Source organism: Tachyglossus aculeatus, chromosome 2 (assembly GCF_015852505.1).
Source record: "Tachyglossus aculeatus isolate mTacAcu1 chromosome 2, mTacAcu1.pri, whole genome shotgun sequence".
Lineage (NCBI taxonomy): Eukaryota > Metazoa > Chordata > Mammalia > Monotremata > Tachyglossidae > Tachyglossus > Tachyglossus aculeatus.
In genome coordinates this window covers 57,966,923-57,985,954 of record NC_052067.1, presented here as the reverse complement: position 1 = coordinate 57,985,954, position 19,032 = coordinate 57,966,923, and the positions used below count along the sequence as shown (strand labels likewise).

Below are 19,032 nucleotides of genomic sequence, written 5' to 3'. Positions count from 1 at the left end.
TGTACTGTACTTTTCCAAGCACTTAGTCTAGTGCTCTGCAAACAGTAAGCACTCAATAATTATGACTGAATCAATGTACGAATCCCAGTGAGGACATGTCCAGCTCAGAAGGCCTGCCCCAAAACCCGAAGTGGTGGTACGCCCGAGAAGCAATGTGGCCTAGTGGAAAGGGCATGGGCCTGGGGGTCAGAGGACCTGGGTACTAATCCTGGCTCTGCCATTGCTTGCTGCGTGACCTTGGGCAAGTCACTTCACTTTTCTGGGCCTCAGCTCCCTCAACTGCCTTCCTGCTACTTACAATATGAGCCCCACATGGCACCTGATGATCTTGTATCTATCACAGTGTTTCGTATAGTACTTGGAACATGGTAAATGTTTAAATACCACGACTATTACACCTGAGGCAGCAAAACCACTAAATGTGGCCAAAGTAGGCAATTTTCCCAAAGTGGCACTTTTTGCTTTTCCAATTTGTCTGTTCTTCGAGAGGGGTGGGTTAAACTGGATAAAAGGGAGTACACCACATATTTGGGTGATATTTGAGTATTGGCATGCCTAATAATAATAATTCTGGTATCTGTTAAGTGTTTACTAAGTGCCAGGCACTGTACTAAGTGCTGGGGTGGATACAAGCAAATCGGGTTGGACACAGTCCCTGTACCACGTGGGGTTCACAGTCTCCATCCCCATTTTACAGATAAGGTGGGGATGGAGCCCTTAGTACAAGCGCTTAGTACAGTGCTCTGCACACAGTAAGTGCTCAATAAATACGATTGATGTTGATGATGATAAGGTAACCAATGCAGAGAGAAGTGAAGTAACTTGCCCAAGGCCACCCAGCAAACAAGTGGCAGAGCCTGGATTAGAATCCATGACCTTCTGATGCCCAGGTCGGTGTTCTATCCACTCCCCCAAGCTGCCTCCCTAGTACAAACATATCTTGACGTCAGCTCACAGACAGTTAAGCCTATGTCCCACAACCAATTACCGTGTGGATGTATGGTGCATACTAATTGCCCTCATTTACTGACCAATTATCACTGCTGAAAAATATTGGCTTGCCTGTTGTCACTTGTAAAATCTCGTACATACTCTGCAGATAACCCAAACCAGCGCTTTACACCATTAACTGACCATGAGAAAGTTAAAACAGTGGGGTGACGAGACCAATCAATCAATCGTATTTATTGAGCGCTTATGTGTGCAGAGCACTGTACTAAGCGCTTCCGTATTCTTTGAAGTCCCAGCCCCATAGTACTTGCATAAATAGTCATACGCCACTATTTCCCCTACCCCTAATCTAGTTTATTATTATTATTATTAATAATGGCATTTAAAGGCCTTCTTTGTGCAAAACACTACCATATAACGGGGTACAAACAAGCAATTGGCTGGGCAAAGTGTCAACTACCACAATGGCAGTTACCCCCTGTAGACTATAAGCTTCTCATGGGCAGGGACCACACCTACCAACTCTATTGTATAGTGCTTTTTTTAAATGCTTTTTGTTCATGCTTTGTGCCAAACCTATATACACTGGGGTAGATACAAGTTAATCAGGTTGAACACAGTCCCTGTCCCACTTAGGGCTCACAGTCTTAATCTTCATTTTACAGATGAGATAACTGAGGCCCAGAGAAGTGAAGTGACTTGCCCAAGGTCACACAGCAGACAAGAGGCAGAGCTGGGATAGAACCTAGGTCCTTCTGGCTTCCAGGCCCATATTCTAACCGCTAGGCCATGCTGCTTCTCCCGACTGTACTGCACTACGCGGTGGCTAGGCCCTACTCCTTCCCCAGCTGACAGCTCCTGAACATTTCATCCTCTTCCTCCAACTAGGAGATGGTCATCTGCTAGCTTCTGCGCATCTGCGGGAAAGGCTGGTCCCAGCCACGGTGACATGCTCTTTTTCCACAGTCAACAGGGTACGCCCATCGCCAGTCATCCGACCCTCAAAGTCCACCGAGGGAAAACACTGCACACGTACACCAGCAATTGACGGAGATCCAATTTTCGTGAACCGCTGACCTATTCCTAACTTGGCAAAGCTTTCGTTTGAACCATCTGAAAATCCGAAGACCAGAGAGATGTCCACTGAATTGCCTATGCTTCCTGGCACTGTGAGGTACAAGGACACGTCCTTTATATTAAGAAAACCTTGCCTGGGAAGAGGCCAGCCACTTGCTCCCAGGCAAAACAGACACGAATGCCTAGAAAGAGAGAGGCTGTGAACCGGAGGAAAAGAAAGCCGTGAAAGGAGAGTTCTGTGGAGAATTTGTTGCTCCCGAAAAACCTAGACTCAAAAGTAGGGATTGTACCTACCGACTCTATTTTATTGTATCATACAGGGCGAGGCAATGAGGGCTAGTGGAAAGAGCACAGGCCAGGGGAGTCAGAGGACCTGGGTTCTAATCCTGGCTAGGCTATCTACCCGCTGGGTAACCCTCGGCAAGTCGCTCAATTTCTCTGGGCTTCAGTTTCTTCCTCTATAAGTGGGGGTTCAATTTCTGTTCTCCGTCCTACTTCGACTGTGAGCCCCATGTGGGACAGGGACTGCGACCGACTTGACTATTAATTTTTATCTTCCCCCACGCCCCGTCCAGTCCTTAGCATATAAGCACTTAAACACCACAATTACTATCATTTGAACAGTGCTCTGAACACAGTAAGTGTTCAGTACATACCACTGGCTGAGGAACTGGAATAGGTTTAATATGAATCCCTAAAGGTAAAAGAAATCATTAAAAGAAGGCCCTGATCATTCATTAATGGTATTTGGGTGCTTACTCTGTGCAGAGCACTGTACTATGCACTTGGAAGAGTACAACTGATTTGGTAGGTTCATACCCTGCCCACAATGAGGTTCAAATTTACAAGGGGAGACCAGCATTAATGCGCAATTTAAAGATATGTACAGAAGTGTTGTGGAGTTGAGGGTGGGGCAAACACTAAATGCCCCAAGGTCCCAGGTCCAAGTGCTTAGAAGATGCAGAAGGGAGATCGACCTGGGGAAAAGATGGCTTAATCCGGGAAGGCCTCTTGGAGGAGATGTGACCTTAATAAGATTTTGAATGTTGGGAGAGTAGTGGTCCGGCATGTATGGAGGGGGAGGGAGTTCCAGGCTAGGGAGAGGATGGGGGTAAGGGGTCGGCGGAGAGATAGATGAGATCGGGGCACCGTGAGTAAGCTGGCACAAGAGGAGTGGAGTGTGTGGACCGGGCTGTCGTAGGAGATCACTGAAGTGACGTAGGAGTGGGTGAGCCGATAGAGGGCTTTAAAGCCAATTAATGGTAAGGAGAGTTTCTGTTTCTCTCTGGTCTATCTAGCTGCTGACACCCACCCAATGGCCTGGAACTCCTTCCCCCTCCAGGTATGCCAAAACACCATTCTCCCCACCTTCAAAGCATTATTACGGCATTTATTGATCACTGTGGCTCTATGCAGTCATGCGTGAATCATGAAACTTCTCTGTTTTCTTGGACTAGCGAGGATTGAATTAAACTATCCAGAAAAGCCCTGGAAAGGACAAAGACAAGGACAAATCGTGATGAAGGAAACAAACGTTTCAAAAAAATAACCTGAGCTATACTCGGTTTTGATAGATGGTCTATATACCAATTTTGTATTTCATATGTTTACTTATTGCAGGAATACGTATCTGTGCCTTGCAGTTTCTGTTCTGCAGGCAGAATGATTAACCTAAATGCTGTTGTCAATCTCCCATAGATGAGTTCTGTAATAAGAGAATAAAGACCTTCGTTTTAGAGGACTCAGGGACCCAACACACTGAAGTCCAAAGACCAGCAAATGCTCCTTTAATTCTTGGCATCTTAAGGAAGCCTGTATGCCCTAAAATAGTTTAATTCAAACAAAAAACCCCAAAATCCACAGCAGCAAGAACACAGGTAATGAACAATTCCAAGAGGAAGGTCTCAGTAAGAAAATCTGTCAAACAAAACTCTCCATTGGATAAGTCTCTTTCTTTGCAGCAAAACAACAAAGGTACTGTTTGAGAAACCTCATAAAAATTCCTCTGTTTCTTGAAGATCCTTGAGGCTACATGAGAGCACTCAGCTTTTCTTCTGTGGTGAAAAATATGAGGTGGAGGTGTGGAGAAGAGATGTCACTTCCTTTCTTCTCTTCACCTTTCAGAATTGAGCAATAGTTGCTGTCTCTCCAGGCTAAGCCTGGAGCACCCCACAGAAACTTCAGAAAACAAAAGTCAGACTGAGGCAAAATACTCTTCATTCTGTGGCAATGGGCATTATCATCAAAAAGGATTGCTATGTCACATAGTGCTTCACTGAGAGGCACAAAAAATGGTGGGGGGGGGGGGGGAGAGGCAAATTAAGCAGATAAAATGTAATATTTTCCTTTTTCACCTATTTCACTCAGCTTCAGTCTATGCAATTAACACTTCTTATTCAGAAATTAGAAAAGAAAGCAATTGGAAACCCTGCTCATATCTCCCAAATGGACTTCTACTCTCTCTAGCGCTCTGCACATTGTAAGCACTGGATTGACTGTTTGCTCACAGTGACTAAAATCACCATTCAATGGCAATAAAACTTGGCTTTAGAAAGTTTAAACATCTGAAAACACAACTGGGATTTGAGAAGAATTATTCAATCCCTGAAATCCATATTATTTGTCTTAGATAACTTCCATGCTAAAAGGGTTTTTGAAAGCCACTGAAGGACAGCAGTGATTTTCCAATGGCATTTAAATGTTTTGGATGAGATGCATAGCCCCGACTAGCTCTTAGAATAATTTTTTCCTAGACAACAGTTAAGAATAAAACAATATCCACCCCAATCAATTGTATTACTTTTTTTATGGTATTTGTAAAGCATTTTAAGTGCCAGGCACTGTATTTAGCGCTGGGGCAGACACAACCAATCAGACTGGGCACAGTCCATGTACTACATGGGGCTCACAGTCGTAATCCTCATTTTAGAGATGAGGTAACTGAGGTACAGAGAAGCTAAGTGACTTGCCCAAGGTCACAGAGTGGATGCTGCTTTGCAATCAATGTTAGCAACCACCCTATGCAAACTACCTGCTGGCTATGCTATCTGTTTCGGTGCCTGCCTCTAACCATGGATTTTTTTTTTTCCTGGTATTTGTTAAGTGCTTACTTTGTGCCAGGCATCCTAGTGAGCTTGGTAGGCACTTGTACCAAGTGCTTGGTACAGTGCTCTGCACAGTATGTGCTCAATAAATACAACTGATTGATTGATTTCTGCTTTCAGGTGAAAAGTGGGGCCAGAAGATCCTGAGGTCACTTTCAACTCTTGATTTGTTGTGCTTTTGTGTGGGGAGGAAAGCTCGCTTTAGGTTCTAGTCCATGAATATCAATATTAAAAAGCCTTTAAAAAACGAAAAAGGATACAGGTCAAAGTACCAGAGTACCTCTCTACAACCTATGTGGACGAGATCTTCGGGAAGCATTTTAAAATGGCATCACCGAACACTGGCTAAATGAAATATGAACTGCTGGGCGGTAGTATGTAGAAAGATGACTTTTGCTGAGAGCCAAGTCTTGCCTGAAAGGCAAGTGAGTCTAGTGAAAAGAGACATAAAAACTTGTCATGAAGCATTTCAAGCTGATAATGGGTTGCAACCAAAATTCTGCTTTTCCAAGTAAGCCGGAAAGGTGCTTTAAGAATAAGAACATTCTCTTGAGTCCTTCGCTTGGGCTCTCCCCCAACAGTTTGACCTTAGCTGTCATTACACCAAGTGATAAGCCTACCAGCTGTTTTTGCTTCCATTGCTACAATACATTCTCTTCCTTTTTAAGGTCAACAGTCTCCAGCAGGAACAACCTACCAGATTTAAACCAGCTGCTAAAGTATTACAAACCAGTATTTTTAGCTCTGATTTCATTATTGCTATTCTTCAGTGACTGCCTTTTAGCATTCTGTTTTGGTAGCAGGCTGTTTCTATTTGTCACCAAATGGATACCAGCTGTTGGCTAAAATAGGTAAACAACGATAGCACACCAAAAAAGTGAACAATTAAGTAGACAGAAAAACTACTTCCTAAGGTTGAAAGTTAAACTGTTGGAAGGACAGGTCACTGAAACATTATGAACTACAAGCCACAAAATCTAAATGAATACCGAAGGCCTCTCTCTGTTTTTACACTATTATGGGGAGGGATACAAAGAGGCTTTGGGAAAACATACGTATTTCTGGTCTAGCTACGTGACCAGCTTTTTAAATACGGTTTTAATTCAGTTGTGAAGCAGCATGGTATAGCAGATTGAGCACGAGCCTAGGAGTCAGGCGGCCATGGGTTCTAATCCCAGCTCCACCACTTGTCTGCCGTGTGGCCTTGGACAAGTCACTTCATTTCTCTGTGCCTCAGTTAACTCATCTGTAAAATGGGGATTGTCTCATGTGGGACAGGGACTGTGTCCAACCCGGTTTACTTGTATCCACCCCAGTGCTTAAGATTTCAGCTTTGTATATGTCCTATATTAAATCAACCATGTCATCTTTTGAAGTCTTTTGAGATACTGATTTGATGAAAAGAGAAAAGAAAACAATAACAAAAATCCAAAATGTGCAGTGTGCTTGGAGATAAATTGTAAATTTGTCTAAAAATTCACTTTGGAAATTGATAAAATCGTGGTAATTAATTTCTGACAAATTTTTAAAGAAAATGGATTTCCAATTACTTGGAATTATAAATTCAAATGATCAAACAATGGTGAAAGACAAATGAATAGGAGTACTGGTTTTAAAAAGAGCAATTCATGTAGACAGACTAGCGAGATTTAAAGGCCCACATTACATTGGATTGCCTCGATCGTGAATTTATTTAGTAATAGGAAGATTTAACAACTCGTTGGGGAAATCTGATCCTCTAAAAGGATTGCAGTAGCCAGCAAGTTCAGTAGAGGATTTATAAACCAGTCTAACCCTTTAACAGCAAGATAGAGTTGCTACATGAGGACTCTTGAAAAACAGCAAAACCTGCAAACTTTGGTATCTAAAGCGGGAATCTGATAAAATCAAGTCAAAACTTAAGTAAATGGCTCCTGAAACTCTTATCCATCACACGACTACAGTCAGCTTTGCCACACCACCTGTTTCCCCGGTAAGATGGCCACAGAATGCATGGAATTAGGGAGAGTTTATTCCTCAGACAGTAGGCATCTGCAAGCAGGGTCAGGTGTGACCTGTGGGCCCCACTAGGGAAAGTTTCTCAATTGCATGGTTCTTCAGGAACCTAAGCCTCTGTCACGGAAGAATAGAGAATGGACCACATTAAGGGAATTCTGGATGCATTCCCTTAATAAGTCTAATTTTTGCACTTTGTCTTCTCATGGTGCTGACACTACTTTAAGAAGGTAAGTGACTTGATTACAGGATCGTTATCTCAGTTTTGATTTTTAGGAATTAAAAGAGGCCCGGTGAAAGACAAACATTTTCCCCCATGAGATGAAGAGTTCCTAATAACCTAAACTACAGGCAATGGAAGCTCAAACATCAGTGTAAGTTTTTAAGCGCTTACGGTGGGCCAAGCACAACTAGGTGCTTGGGAGAATACAGCACAGTTGATAGGCACCTTTTCTGCCCAAATGGAGCTAACAGACAAGAGGGGGAGACAGCATTTGGAGAAATTACAGATATGGGGGAGGGGGAGAGTATAAACATATGTACCTTCTAGGTCTGGAGCGGTTGAGGATGGAGTGAGCAGCGAGAGCTTAAGGGGTACAGATCCAAGTGCAAAAGAAAGCAGAAGGGGGGTGGCAAATAAGGGTGGGGAAAGAAGGGCTTAGGGAAAGCCACTAGGAAGAAATGTGATTTTGGGAGGGCTCTGAAGGTGGGGAGAATGGTAGTCTGTCAGACCCTCGTCTGTAAATTGATAAAATCGTGGTAATTAATTTCTGACAAATTTTTAAAGAAAACAGCGAGTGGATTCCAGGCCAGAGGAACGACATGGGCAAAGAGACAGCAGGGAGGCAGACAAGATGGAAGTACAGTGACTAAGTCGGCACCGGAGTGAAGTGTGAGGGATGGGTTATAGTACATCAGCAACGTAAGGTGGGATGGTAAGCTCCTTGTGGACAGGGAACATTTCTACCAACTGTCATCTTGAATTCTCCCGAACACTTAGTACTGTGTTCTGCACACACTAAGTGCTCAATAAATATGACTGATTGAGGGGGAGAGGCGACCGAGTGCCCTAAGGCTGATGGTAAGGAGTTTCTCTTTGACGTGCAGGTAGATGGCCAACAACGACCGGAGTTTTTTGAGAGATGGGGAAAAGAGGACTGAACTGCTTTTGGGGAAAAATGATCAGAAGTGCAGGACCAACTGGAGAGGGGAGAGACAGGAGGCAGGGAGGGCGGGAAGGAGGCTCAAATGATCAATAGTCAAGGTGGACTATAACCTAAGAGCTTGGATCAACAGGATAACAGTTTGGATGGAGAGGAAGGTGCAGATTCTAGAGATGTTGTGATGGCACATCCCACCTTATTTGGTGGCAGATTGAATGTTAGGACTGAATGAGAGGGATGAGTCTAGGGTAATGGCAAGGATGTGGGCACATGGGACAGGGAAGATCTTGGTGCTGTCTATGGTGATGGGAAAGTCAGGGGTTGGACATGGTTTGGGGAAGATGAGGGGTTCTGTTTTGGACATATTAAGTTGGAGATGTTGGCAGGACTTCGAAGCAGAGATGTCCTGAAGGCAGGAGACAATGGGAGACTGCAGAAGAGAGAGGAAAATCGGGACTCATTCCCTTACCCTTATACTTAGCAAGGAGGAGCTAACCACCTGGCAGGATTTCCTAAGGGAATTTTGATATTTTGAAGAATCCAATGAAAATCTAAATAAAAAACAATAAGGCTGATAACCTCACGCTCTCCTGTCTCTCCCCCAATCATTCATTCATTCGTATTTATTGAGTGCTTACTGTGTGCAGAGCACTGGATTAAGCCCTTGGAAACTACAATTCAGCAACAAAGACAATCCCTGCCCACAATGGGCTCACAGTCTAGAAGACAGTTTACAGCTAGACTATCAATCAGTCTACAGCTCTATTATGCGTTATCCTGCGGAAAGCCTAGGGAAAGGAAATTGGAAAGAAAGTGGGCGGTGGTGGGACAGTGGAGTATATGTCTTAAAGCAATTGATATTGTAGATTCTACCCTTGAAGTTTTCTCTAGCAATGAGTTCCACCAGGCACCTGGGAATAATAAATACCATGCTGGTTTTCTGGGATGGCTTCTGTCAACCTCTGAAATGGCTTTTCCCACTATTCTAATATTCATTTAACTATGTATTTGGTGCTTTCATATTGATCCATAATTCCTTTGAGATTTTCCTGTCTGTCTCCCCCGCTTGACAATCAAGTACTTGAGGGAAGGGATTATGTCCACTATCTCCAGCATACCCGCCCAACTATTCCAGTCACAGCTCTGCCCAGACTATGCACTCAATCCTGGGAAGCAATGTGGCCTAGTGAAAAGAGCAGGAGCCTGGGAGCCAGAGGACCTGGGTTCTAATCCCGGCTTCACCACTTGTCTGCTGTGTAGCCTTGAGCAAGTCAAAACTTCTCTGTGCCTCAGTTATTTCACCTGTAGAATAGGGGTTCAGTATCCAGTCTCCCTCCTACTTGGACTGTGAGCCCCAAGTGGGACAGGAACTGTGTCCAGCCTGCAGAGACTCTATCTGCCCCAGCACTTAGTTCAATGCCTGGCACATAGTGAAAGCTTAACAAGTACCAGAAAGAAAACCAAAAAAAGCAAACCTTACTGTTGATTAGAAAGTGAGGTATGGATGCCAACAAACCAGGATTCATAGGACCCAACGTAAAAAATGTTCTATCTTTTTCATTGGGGAAGGGCGGGGACCCAGGGGGATGGTTAAAGAATCTAGAGGGGCACTAATGTGACGATGGCGACTCAAGTTCTGGGGGCCACTGACAGAGAAGAAATGTCAAGGGCGAGGATTAAATTTTCATCCCCTAAATCTCTTGGCTCAAATCACCACACTCTAAGAGCACATGAATGAGCATACAGGGATATAGTAATAATATTAATAACTGTGGCAATTGTTAAGCGCTTACTATGTGGCAACCGCTGGGATCGATATGAGAAAAGTCCCACACGGGCTCACAGTCTAAGTAGTGGGGAGAACAGGTTTGAATCCCCATTTTGCAGATGAGGGAACTGAGGTATAGAGAAATTAGACGATTTGCCCCAGGCCACCCAGCAGGTGATTGGTGGAGCCAGGATTAGAACCCAGGTCCTCAGACTTCCAGGCCTGTGCTCTTGCTGCTAGGCCATGCTGCTTCCCATGCATTTGTTTCTTTCTCTACATGATGCACACTTTTTAAGTTCCAGCTTATTTTGAGAAACAAAAAGTGCATCCGTGATTTTCGTTCCATCTGAGGCTTCTTGTGATTTCACTAACACAGGCTAGGAGGTGCTTCCTCCTCCTACTGATGACATCCCATTTATAAGACAATTACCCTTTAGGCAATGAGAGGACTAGGACAAGTCACCAGAGAAAGGAAACGCTAACCCCAGCTAGAGATTCCAAGACCTCAGCCTCGGTAGGCCTCTCCCGACCCCTTGGGAAGCATGCTCAGCGGACACACCCCCGGCCAAGTCAGACAATCGCCACTCGCCCATCCCAACCTCTGGTCAGGGTGGAGGGGGAAGGGAAACGCCTTATTCCGATTTCAAAGCATAGCGTGCCCTGAAGACCTTGAAATGGTCCACCCAGTTATATATCAAAATACATGATGGATGATGTTCCAAATGTGTTAGGTGACAAAGAGCCTTCCGGGAGATGGAGAAAGTGAGCTGAGACGACTCCGGGGGATGTAAGGAGCACCTCCAGGATGGGGTAACCTTAAGGCACATCCTGGTCTGCTACCCAGTCCGACATACTCCTCAAAACAGCGTGGCCCGGTGGAAAGAGCACGAGCCTGGGGTCAGGTGACCTGGGTTCTAATCCCTCACTGCAATTTATCTGCTGGGTGATCTCGGTTAAGTCACCTGACTTCTCTGGGCCTCAGTTCCCTCTTCTGCAAAATGGGGGTTCAATACCTGTTCACTTCCCTACTTAGATGGTGAACCCCATGCGGGACAGGGACTGTGTCAGACCTAATTAACTTGCACCTATCCCAGCGTTTGACACAGAGTAAGCACGTAAATACCATTAGAGAAAAAGGAAAAAAATTGGCAGCACTGTCCCATCAGGGACCACTGGGGAATACATAATTCATTCTTTAACTGCATGGCTTTGACTGGATAAAAATGAATCGTAATTTGGTGAGCACTTACTGTGCAGAGCACTGTACTAAGCGCTTGGGAGAGAACAACTTAGAGTTTGTAGACACATTCCCTCCTTGCAAAGAGCTCACAGTCTAAAGGGGGAGACAGACTCTGAAGTATGTTTATGAATATGAACATAAGTGCTGTGGGGCTGAGGGTGGGGTAAATAAAGAGTACATCTCCAAGTGCATAGGTGACACAGAGGGGAGAAATGCTAAGTGAAGTAGCATGGTCTAGTGGATAAAACTCGGGCCTGGGAGTAAGAAAGACCTGGATTCTAGTCCCTTTCTCTGACCCTTATCCATCAGTCAATTGTATTTACTGATCACTTAATGTGTACGGGGCACTGTGCTAAGCGATTGGAAGGGTACAATAGAGCAATCAATGATAAACCTGTCTGCTGTATAAGCTTAGGCAAGTCACTTCACTTCTCTGTGCCTCAGTTCCCTCATCTGTAAAATGGGGATTAAGACTGTGAGCCCCATGTGGGACAACCTGATTACCTTGTATCTATCCCAGTGCTTAGAACAGTGGTTGGCACATAGTAAGTGCTTAACAAATACCATCATCATCCTCATCCTCCAACCTTGTATCTGCCCTAGCATTTAGTACAGTGCCTGGCACCCAGTAAGAGCTTAACATATAAAAATAACTCTAAGGCATACATAAAAGTGTAATTTGCACCATTTATTAATGGACAGGTGCAAGCTGCCCCAGAGGCCAAGAAGGCAAGCTTGGCATCTCGAACTGGTTACTACCAGCATCCAAAATATATCCCCAATTGAAATGGTCGAGGTCATCTCTCTCTCACAATGTTTTAAGTAGGAATAGGCAATGGAAAAAAAATGTAATCATAGCAGCTGCTTTGTCTACTGCAACCAATTTCCAACTTAATATTGTTTGCATCGCATAAGAATTCATTCTGAGTTGATTTATCAGGCTAGTGCTGGGGCTTCATTCAATTAAAACAACGTCACAACAGTTTCAGGGAAAACCATTTCAAACAGACTAAACAAAGTAACCATAAAGGCCAAAAGAAAGGGAGGGGAGGGAAAAAACATTCATTAATCCCACTGTTTTAAGTTCAGGCTTTTCCTTTGGGTCAACGTTTATAAATCTGCCAAGTGGCAATGTGATTTCTAAAGAACAGGCTTCAAAGGCTAGTAGCAGCCTATGCCTAATGTTGTCTGTTGCTACCTAATGCATTTTAAGTAGGAACGATCACTCTATCATAATAACAATAATAATAACAGTATTTGTTAAGCGTTTACCATTTGCCAGGTACATACTAAGTGCTGGAGTGGGCACAAGTCAATTGGGTTGGACACAGTCCCTTGTCCCATGTATGGCTCACAGTCTTAATCCCCATTTTACAGATGGGGTTACTGAGAGGAAGAGAAGTTAAGTGACTTCCCCAAGGTCACTAAGCAGCCAAATGACCAAGAAAGGATTAGATCCCATGACCTTTTGACGCCCAGGCCCGTGCTCTATCCACTATACCACGCTGCTTCTCATCATATTTACTGAGCGCTTACTGGGTGCAAAGGACTGTACAAAGCACTTGGGGGAGTATAACACAATATGACAGAGTTGGTAGGCATGTCCCCTGCCCACAGTGAGCTAATCTAAAGACTTCGCCCACTAACGAAGGAGACTCATGGGAGAAGTCTAAATGCCTCTGTCAGAACCAGAAATTAAATTTGATAAGCTTGGATGGTACACTCTATATTCCAAAATATAATCTGCCAAATCACCTCAGGTTGAATCTTTAAAATAACATCATTTCATTAATTCCCTAATACTATCTGACTGCCTATGGTGTGTGCAGAAGGCTGCATGAAGGGCTTGGAGAGTACAATGAAAGACATGATCCCTGGCCCCAAATCTCAGGGGGATACTGGAAGGCCAAAATTGTATGAATCCAGTGGAAGTGGAAGAAAAACACATCAAAACAGCAAGGTTTTACAAAAGAACTAATAGAGCTGCTTGAAAAACCAGGTGGGATGCCTACATTAGGTCAATCTAACAATCAGTGGTACTTATTGAGCCATTACAGTGTGCAGGGCACTATACTAAGTGCTTGGAGGAGTACAGGACAACAGAGCTGGTAGTCTCGTTCCCTGTCCACAACGAGCTTACAGTCTAGGAGGCAGCTCATAGCCTAGAGGTCCCAATCTCCCAGTGACAGAGATGGTCATGGCTTCAGATTGGTACAGAACCAGTGGCGCTGACTCCCGTGGGGAATAAAGGAGCACATTTGGGAGAAAGAGCCAAGTAGGGATCAGAGAAGGAGTCAAGATGAAGGCTCCATTGCTCGGCTTTCGCCAAAAGGAGGAGGCAGAGGAGACAACCACGGCCACCATCCTGTTTCTGGCCAGGCATCCCGGAACCACTGAGGGCTTGGGCCCTCCACCCGGCCGGGCGCCGGGCATGGGGGAACACACCTGCAGGCTGCACGGGTGCCACGCTACTTTTGGGGGAGAGCCACCCCCACCCCCAGTACCAGCACCACAGCAGCTCCAAACAGTTGATCACTCAAGGGTATTTCAATCGTATTTATTGAGCACTTACTGTGTGCAGAGCACTGTACTAAGCGCTTGGGAAGTACAAAATGGCAACATATAGAGACGGTCCCTACCCAACAGCGGTCTCACAGTCTACAAGGGGGAGACAGACAACAAAACAAAACATATTAACAAAATAAAATAAATAGAATAAATATGTACAAATAAAATAGAGTAATAAATACGTACAAACATATATACATATATACAGGTGCTGTGGGGAGGGGAAGGAGGTAAGGCCGGGGGGATGGGGAGGGGGAGGAGGGGGAGAGGAAGGAGGGGTCTCAGTCTGGGAAGGCCTCCTGGAGGAGGTGAGCTCTCAGTAGGGCTTTGAAGGGAGGAAGAGAGCTAGCTTGGTGGATGTGCGGAGGGAGGGCATTCCAGGCCAGGGGGAGGACGTGGGCCGGGGGTCGATGGCGGGACAGACGAGAACGAGGCACAGTGAGGAGATTAGCGGCACAGGAGCGGAGGGTGCGGGCTGGGCTGTAGAAGGAGAGTGCTTACTGTGTACACGGCACTCAACGAACCTCTTGGGGGAGGAGAGTCAGCAGACACGTTCCCTGCCCATAATGTTCTGTCCTTGGAGGACTCTTCCAGGGCCTGGACCAGATCCACCTTACCAGACTTGAAGGGAGCAGGGAGGGCATCTCTCATGTGGGTTCCAAAGAAGAAGCAGTGGAGAGGAGGAGGAGGAGGAGGAGGAGAAGGAGCAGGAGGAGGAGACGTAGCATGAGCCTACACCATTTGCTTCCACTTTCCCCCCTCTTCAAGCAATCTGTTGTGGGTGTGGAATGTGTCTCTTTTATTGTACTCTCCCAAGCGCCTAGTATAGTGCTCTGTACAAAGGAAGCGCTCAATAAATATGACCAACTGACCGACAACCCTTCCCATCCCCTCAGAGCCCCAACCTCTCTGCTGTGGAGCTTGACTATCTGAGTTGGCCAGCACTGTTACCTACAATGGTTACCGCTCCCGTTTGTTGTCTTAAATTGAACCTCGTCCAAAGGAAAAACCAATTGCATGTGGATTCCTAACAGCCCACACAAACAGTAAAATAAGCATTGCACTTTGAAGTCATGTTATATTTAGCCATATTTAGCCGTAATTCACCCTTGCACTTGAATTAAAACCATAAATGTCAGCATTTTTAGCACATATAAATTCCCGCTTTAAAAAAAAACCAAGAATAAGTCAAAACTTCTAACAAAAAAGACATCAACAGAAAAAGGCACGCTGTGAGTGTGGTTACATGAGGTGGTTACATGAGAGTGATCATGAGTTCTAATTCCGACTCCCCCACATGTCAGCTGGGTGACCTTAGGCAAGTCACTTCACTGGGCCTCAGTTCCCAGAGAATAGGGATTAAGACTGCGAGCCCCATGAGGGACAGGGACCGTGCCCAACCCGATTTGCTTGTATCCACCCCAGCGCTTAGAACAGTGCCTGGCACACAGTAAATGCTAAACATCATAATTATTACTTTTTTTGTTTAAAATTTGAATTTCCCACTTTAGGCAATGCACTTTCTGACCCACATGCAATGCATGCATCAAAAGATAGAGTTTTACATAAAACAATTATAGATTTGAAAAAATCATTAATATAAATAACCAAAAAATAAACTTACATCCGGATATTCTTTTACAGGCACATATAGTTTCTCTTGTAACTGTACAATAGGTCCCACCGCATCTGGTAGTTCCGCACTCCTCTTCTCTGTACTGCCATTTAATGTATCATTATACATATCTTTCCGTACTCTGCTAATTTCTGTTGAAATAAAAGAAAATATCATGCATTAGCCTGAAGTATTTTTGCCTGGACTGTGAAAATACATTTTTGAAAAAGAATAGGCTTGACGTTTTATTTATGGCTTCGGAAGAGCTTAATTTAGAGGTAACACTATATACACCCTTCTTATTCATTCAATTGTATTTATTGAGCGCTTACTGTGTGCAGAGCACTGTACTAAGCTTTTGGAAAGCAGAATCAGGCAACAAATAGAGACAATCACTACCCAACAATGGACTCACAGCCTAGAAGGGGGGGATATACAATAAAACAAAACAAGTAGACAGGCATCAGTAGCATCTTACTGATAACTGAGGTTACAGATAGCTGATGAATTTCCTTCGGCTTTATAACATCATGCTTCTGACCTATCGATCTAGCCAAATCTTTGATGAAACACGTTTATTAGTAAAGAACCCCCCTAAGGAGGAAGTGCCCTCAAAATTTACTCTTCTATTCCCAGTTGCTTAATTTCACCCAGTTATAATACTACCACCGAAATGTGTCAAGTGACTGCTCTGTACCAAGCTCCGTGTTAAGCACTGGGGCAGCACCGAGATAATCATATCAGACACAGTACCTGCCCACATGGGGGTCACAGCTTAAGAGATACTGATATTTTATCTCCGGTTTACAGATGACGGAGCTGAGGGACAGAAAATTTGTGACTTGCCCCAAGTGTTACAAAAGGTATGAAGTGGAGCTGGGAAGTAGAACCTGGGTCTCCTGACTCAGCCTGGGCTCTTTATGTTGTGAGCCCGAGGGACCAAAGCTGTGTTTATTTTCCAACTCTGTATTCTCTCCCAGCCCTTAGTACAGTGCCCTGCACCCAATAAGGACCTAATGAATACTATGACTTGTACTATTCTCTGCTGACTCCTCAAAGTCAGTTAATTGTATTTATTGAATGCTTACAGTGTGAAGAGCACTGCACTAGGCGCTTGGGAGAGTCCAACACAACAATAAACAGACACGTTCCCTGCCCACAACGAGCTTACCCAAATTTGTGGGATTTGGATTCTTGTGATGCCCCTTGTTAAGCAAAGTTGGCACTGTACCGTTCACAGTGCTCCATGCAGTAGTACCCTGTCTCCAAACAGACTCTCTTTGAGCCCGTTGCTGGGTAGGGACTGTCTCTATATGTTGCCACCTTGTACTTCCCAAACACTTAGTATAGTGCTCTGCTCACAGTAAGCATTCAATAAATACAGCTGAATCAATGAATGAATTTCCTAACCATGGCCTAGCCAAAACATACAATGAAAACTCATGCTCTGGCAAAACTGGGTATATCTTTTAGACTGTGAGCCCACTGTTGGGTAGGGACTGTCTCTATATGTTGCCAACTTGTACTTCCCAAGCGCTTAGTACAGTGCTCTGCACACAGTAAGTGCTCAATAAATACGATTGATTGATTGATTGATTGATATCTGAAATGGGTTTCTTTTTAACACAATCTAAATGGCACATAATCTTGGTTGGCAGCAATTAACCAATGAAAAGATCCTTTAGGAAGAATGGAAAGGCTAAACAAATCCCTCAATTTGCTTGCAGATCATCGGAGTTAGCTTTGGTTACAATGTCTCGTATTTTTTTTCTCTTAAGGAAAAAAATGAAAGCATTCTGAGAGAAAAAGTTGGGAAAATAATCTGAAGCAAAATTAGGGCACAAAACAATTAAAACAATTAATAACAAAAGCCTTAAAGTTGTCCTTGATATTTAGTACAGAACTTTATCACAAAACTTTCAATTCCCAAGTGCCCTCTTGAAAAGCATGCTTTCAAAACAAGACAAACCGTCACGATTTAGACCTGTCTAGGGTGCATGTTGTTTCACTGAGGATAAAATAAGTTTCCCTAAACTCCTACTCCCTCTCCTACCAGATATAGAAAACTGAGAAAATGATACCTTTTGAAAATAAGTTTGCTTTGCCAAGACAAAGCAAAATGTTGCAACCTCCGTTTATCAGGTGTGGTCCAAACGTTTCCAAAGGTTTAACGAGGAGTTAAACTCCCCAAGAGCAAGTGGAGTTTTCACAACACCCAGTGTAAAAATTTAAAGAGCCTATTAGTGACCTACTTAAAATTAATAAAAACAAACAAGGCCGAGAGCAGAAAATCTGCTTTTCCTCTCCCCATTCACCTTGCTTTCACACTTACTCTCTTCCCTTTTCCCACAGAGGCAAAACCCCGGACATAATCAGGTTCCCTTCTTGGACCTCACTGCTGCACTGTAGAGTATACTTCCTATACATTTAAGTTATAAATTAGAATCCGTTCCAAATCCTCTAAAAGAGTAGTGTGGAATTCCCTTAAGGCAATGGCAAACATCGCTAAACTATCGTTCAGTCTTGATGAAGTAATTCGAAACACAACGTCATAACGTTAAAATGCAGGCGATTACAGAGGTAGAAGCTTCTTCTACTGACTGAGGTGGTGGGATTCACCTCCTCCAAGAGGCCTTCCCCGATTATTTTTAATATGCCTGAGGTACAGTCCCCCCCCAGTTGCCATTTTGGCACTTGGATGCCCCCTGAGCCTCTGCATTATGTTAAAAGCCCCAAGAGTGGCACTTATACCTCATATATTCCATCTCTTCCAAGTGCCTAGATTTGGGCTTGGCAAAAAGTGAGAACTCAATGAATATCACGGATTGATTAAAGCGCTAACTCGTGGGCTTACCCCACCCAACCCCTTTTCCTTTTCAGAAATGGGAACATGTCCACTAAATCCATTGTACTGTGCTCTCCAGAGTACTTAGTACATATAGTAGTAAGCGCACCATAAACATCACTGACTGATTGGCCTAGGATATGTAGATAAGCCATTTTCTTCATTTAAGAAAAGGTACATGGATCAGTACACTGTTCAGTGTTCAGTAGCCCCACGCTTTGGTAAAATTTTGGTCAAAAAAGGGGAAATTTCAAAGGGCCTGGGAAGCACGATGGCTAGAGCAGGCAAGCCAGTAGCTGCTGTTTCTAGACAGTGACTGTGGAGAAGACTATGTTCCCTAAAAAGGAATCGAGTCTCTTCAAATGCCAGCAGGAGCAGGGAGGAGGTGGTCTTCTCCCATGACTTTCATGTTTCATTTTCAAATTGTTGGCTTACCTTTTAGTTTTCTGCCTTGCTGCAAAATTCCCATTTTATTCTGACTTTGTTCTTTTGTGAGCCCAATTTGAGAAGAGTACTTAGGATGATTAAACTGTCAGTCCAGTGATTAATGGACGGTACTTTTTGTTATTTGTCAGCTCCCTCGATCTTGGAATTCAATCATTTTTCTTTGGTGAACAAAGCCCGCAGAGACCCGGAGAATTCACACCACAGAGTGTAAATGTAAGACCTGCATCACACTGAGAGTTCAAAAACTGAATCACACATA

General features: G+C 44.1%; 1 protein-coding gene across 6 annotated transcripts in view; it reads right to left on the bottom strand.

Moving 5' to 3' along the window:
* QKI (QKI, KH domain containing RNA binding) overlaps positions 1 to 19,032 on the bottom strand; it is a 207,416-nt gene that overhangs the window by 128,100 nt on the left and 60,284 nt on the right. For all 6 annotated transcript variants that reach the window (XM_038759089.1, XM_038759100.1, XM_038759128.1 and 3 more), the window contains exon 2: positions 15,491 to 15,633. In XM_038759089.1, the coding sequence (XP_038615017.1) occupies positions 15,491 to 15,633 (143 nt within the window). The remainder of the gene's footprint in view (positions 1 to 15,490; positions 15,634 to 19,032) is intronic.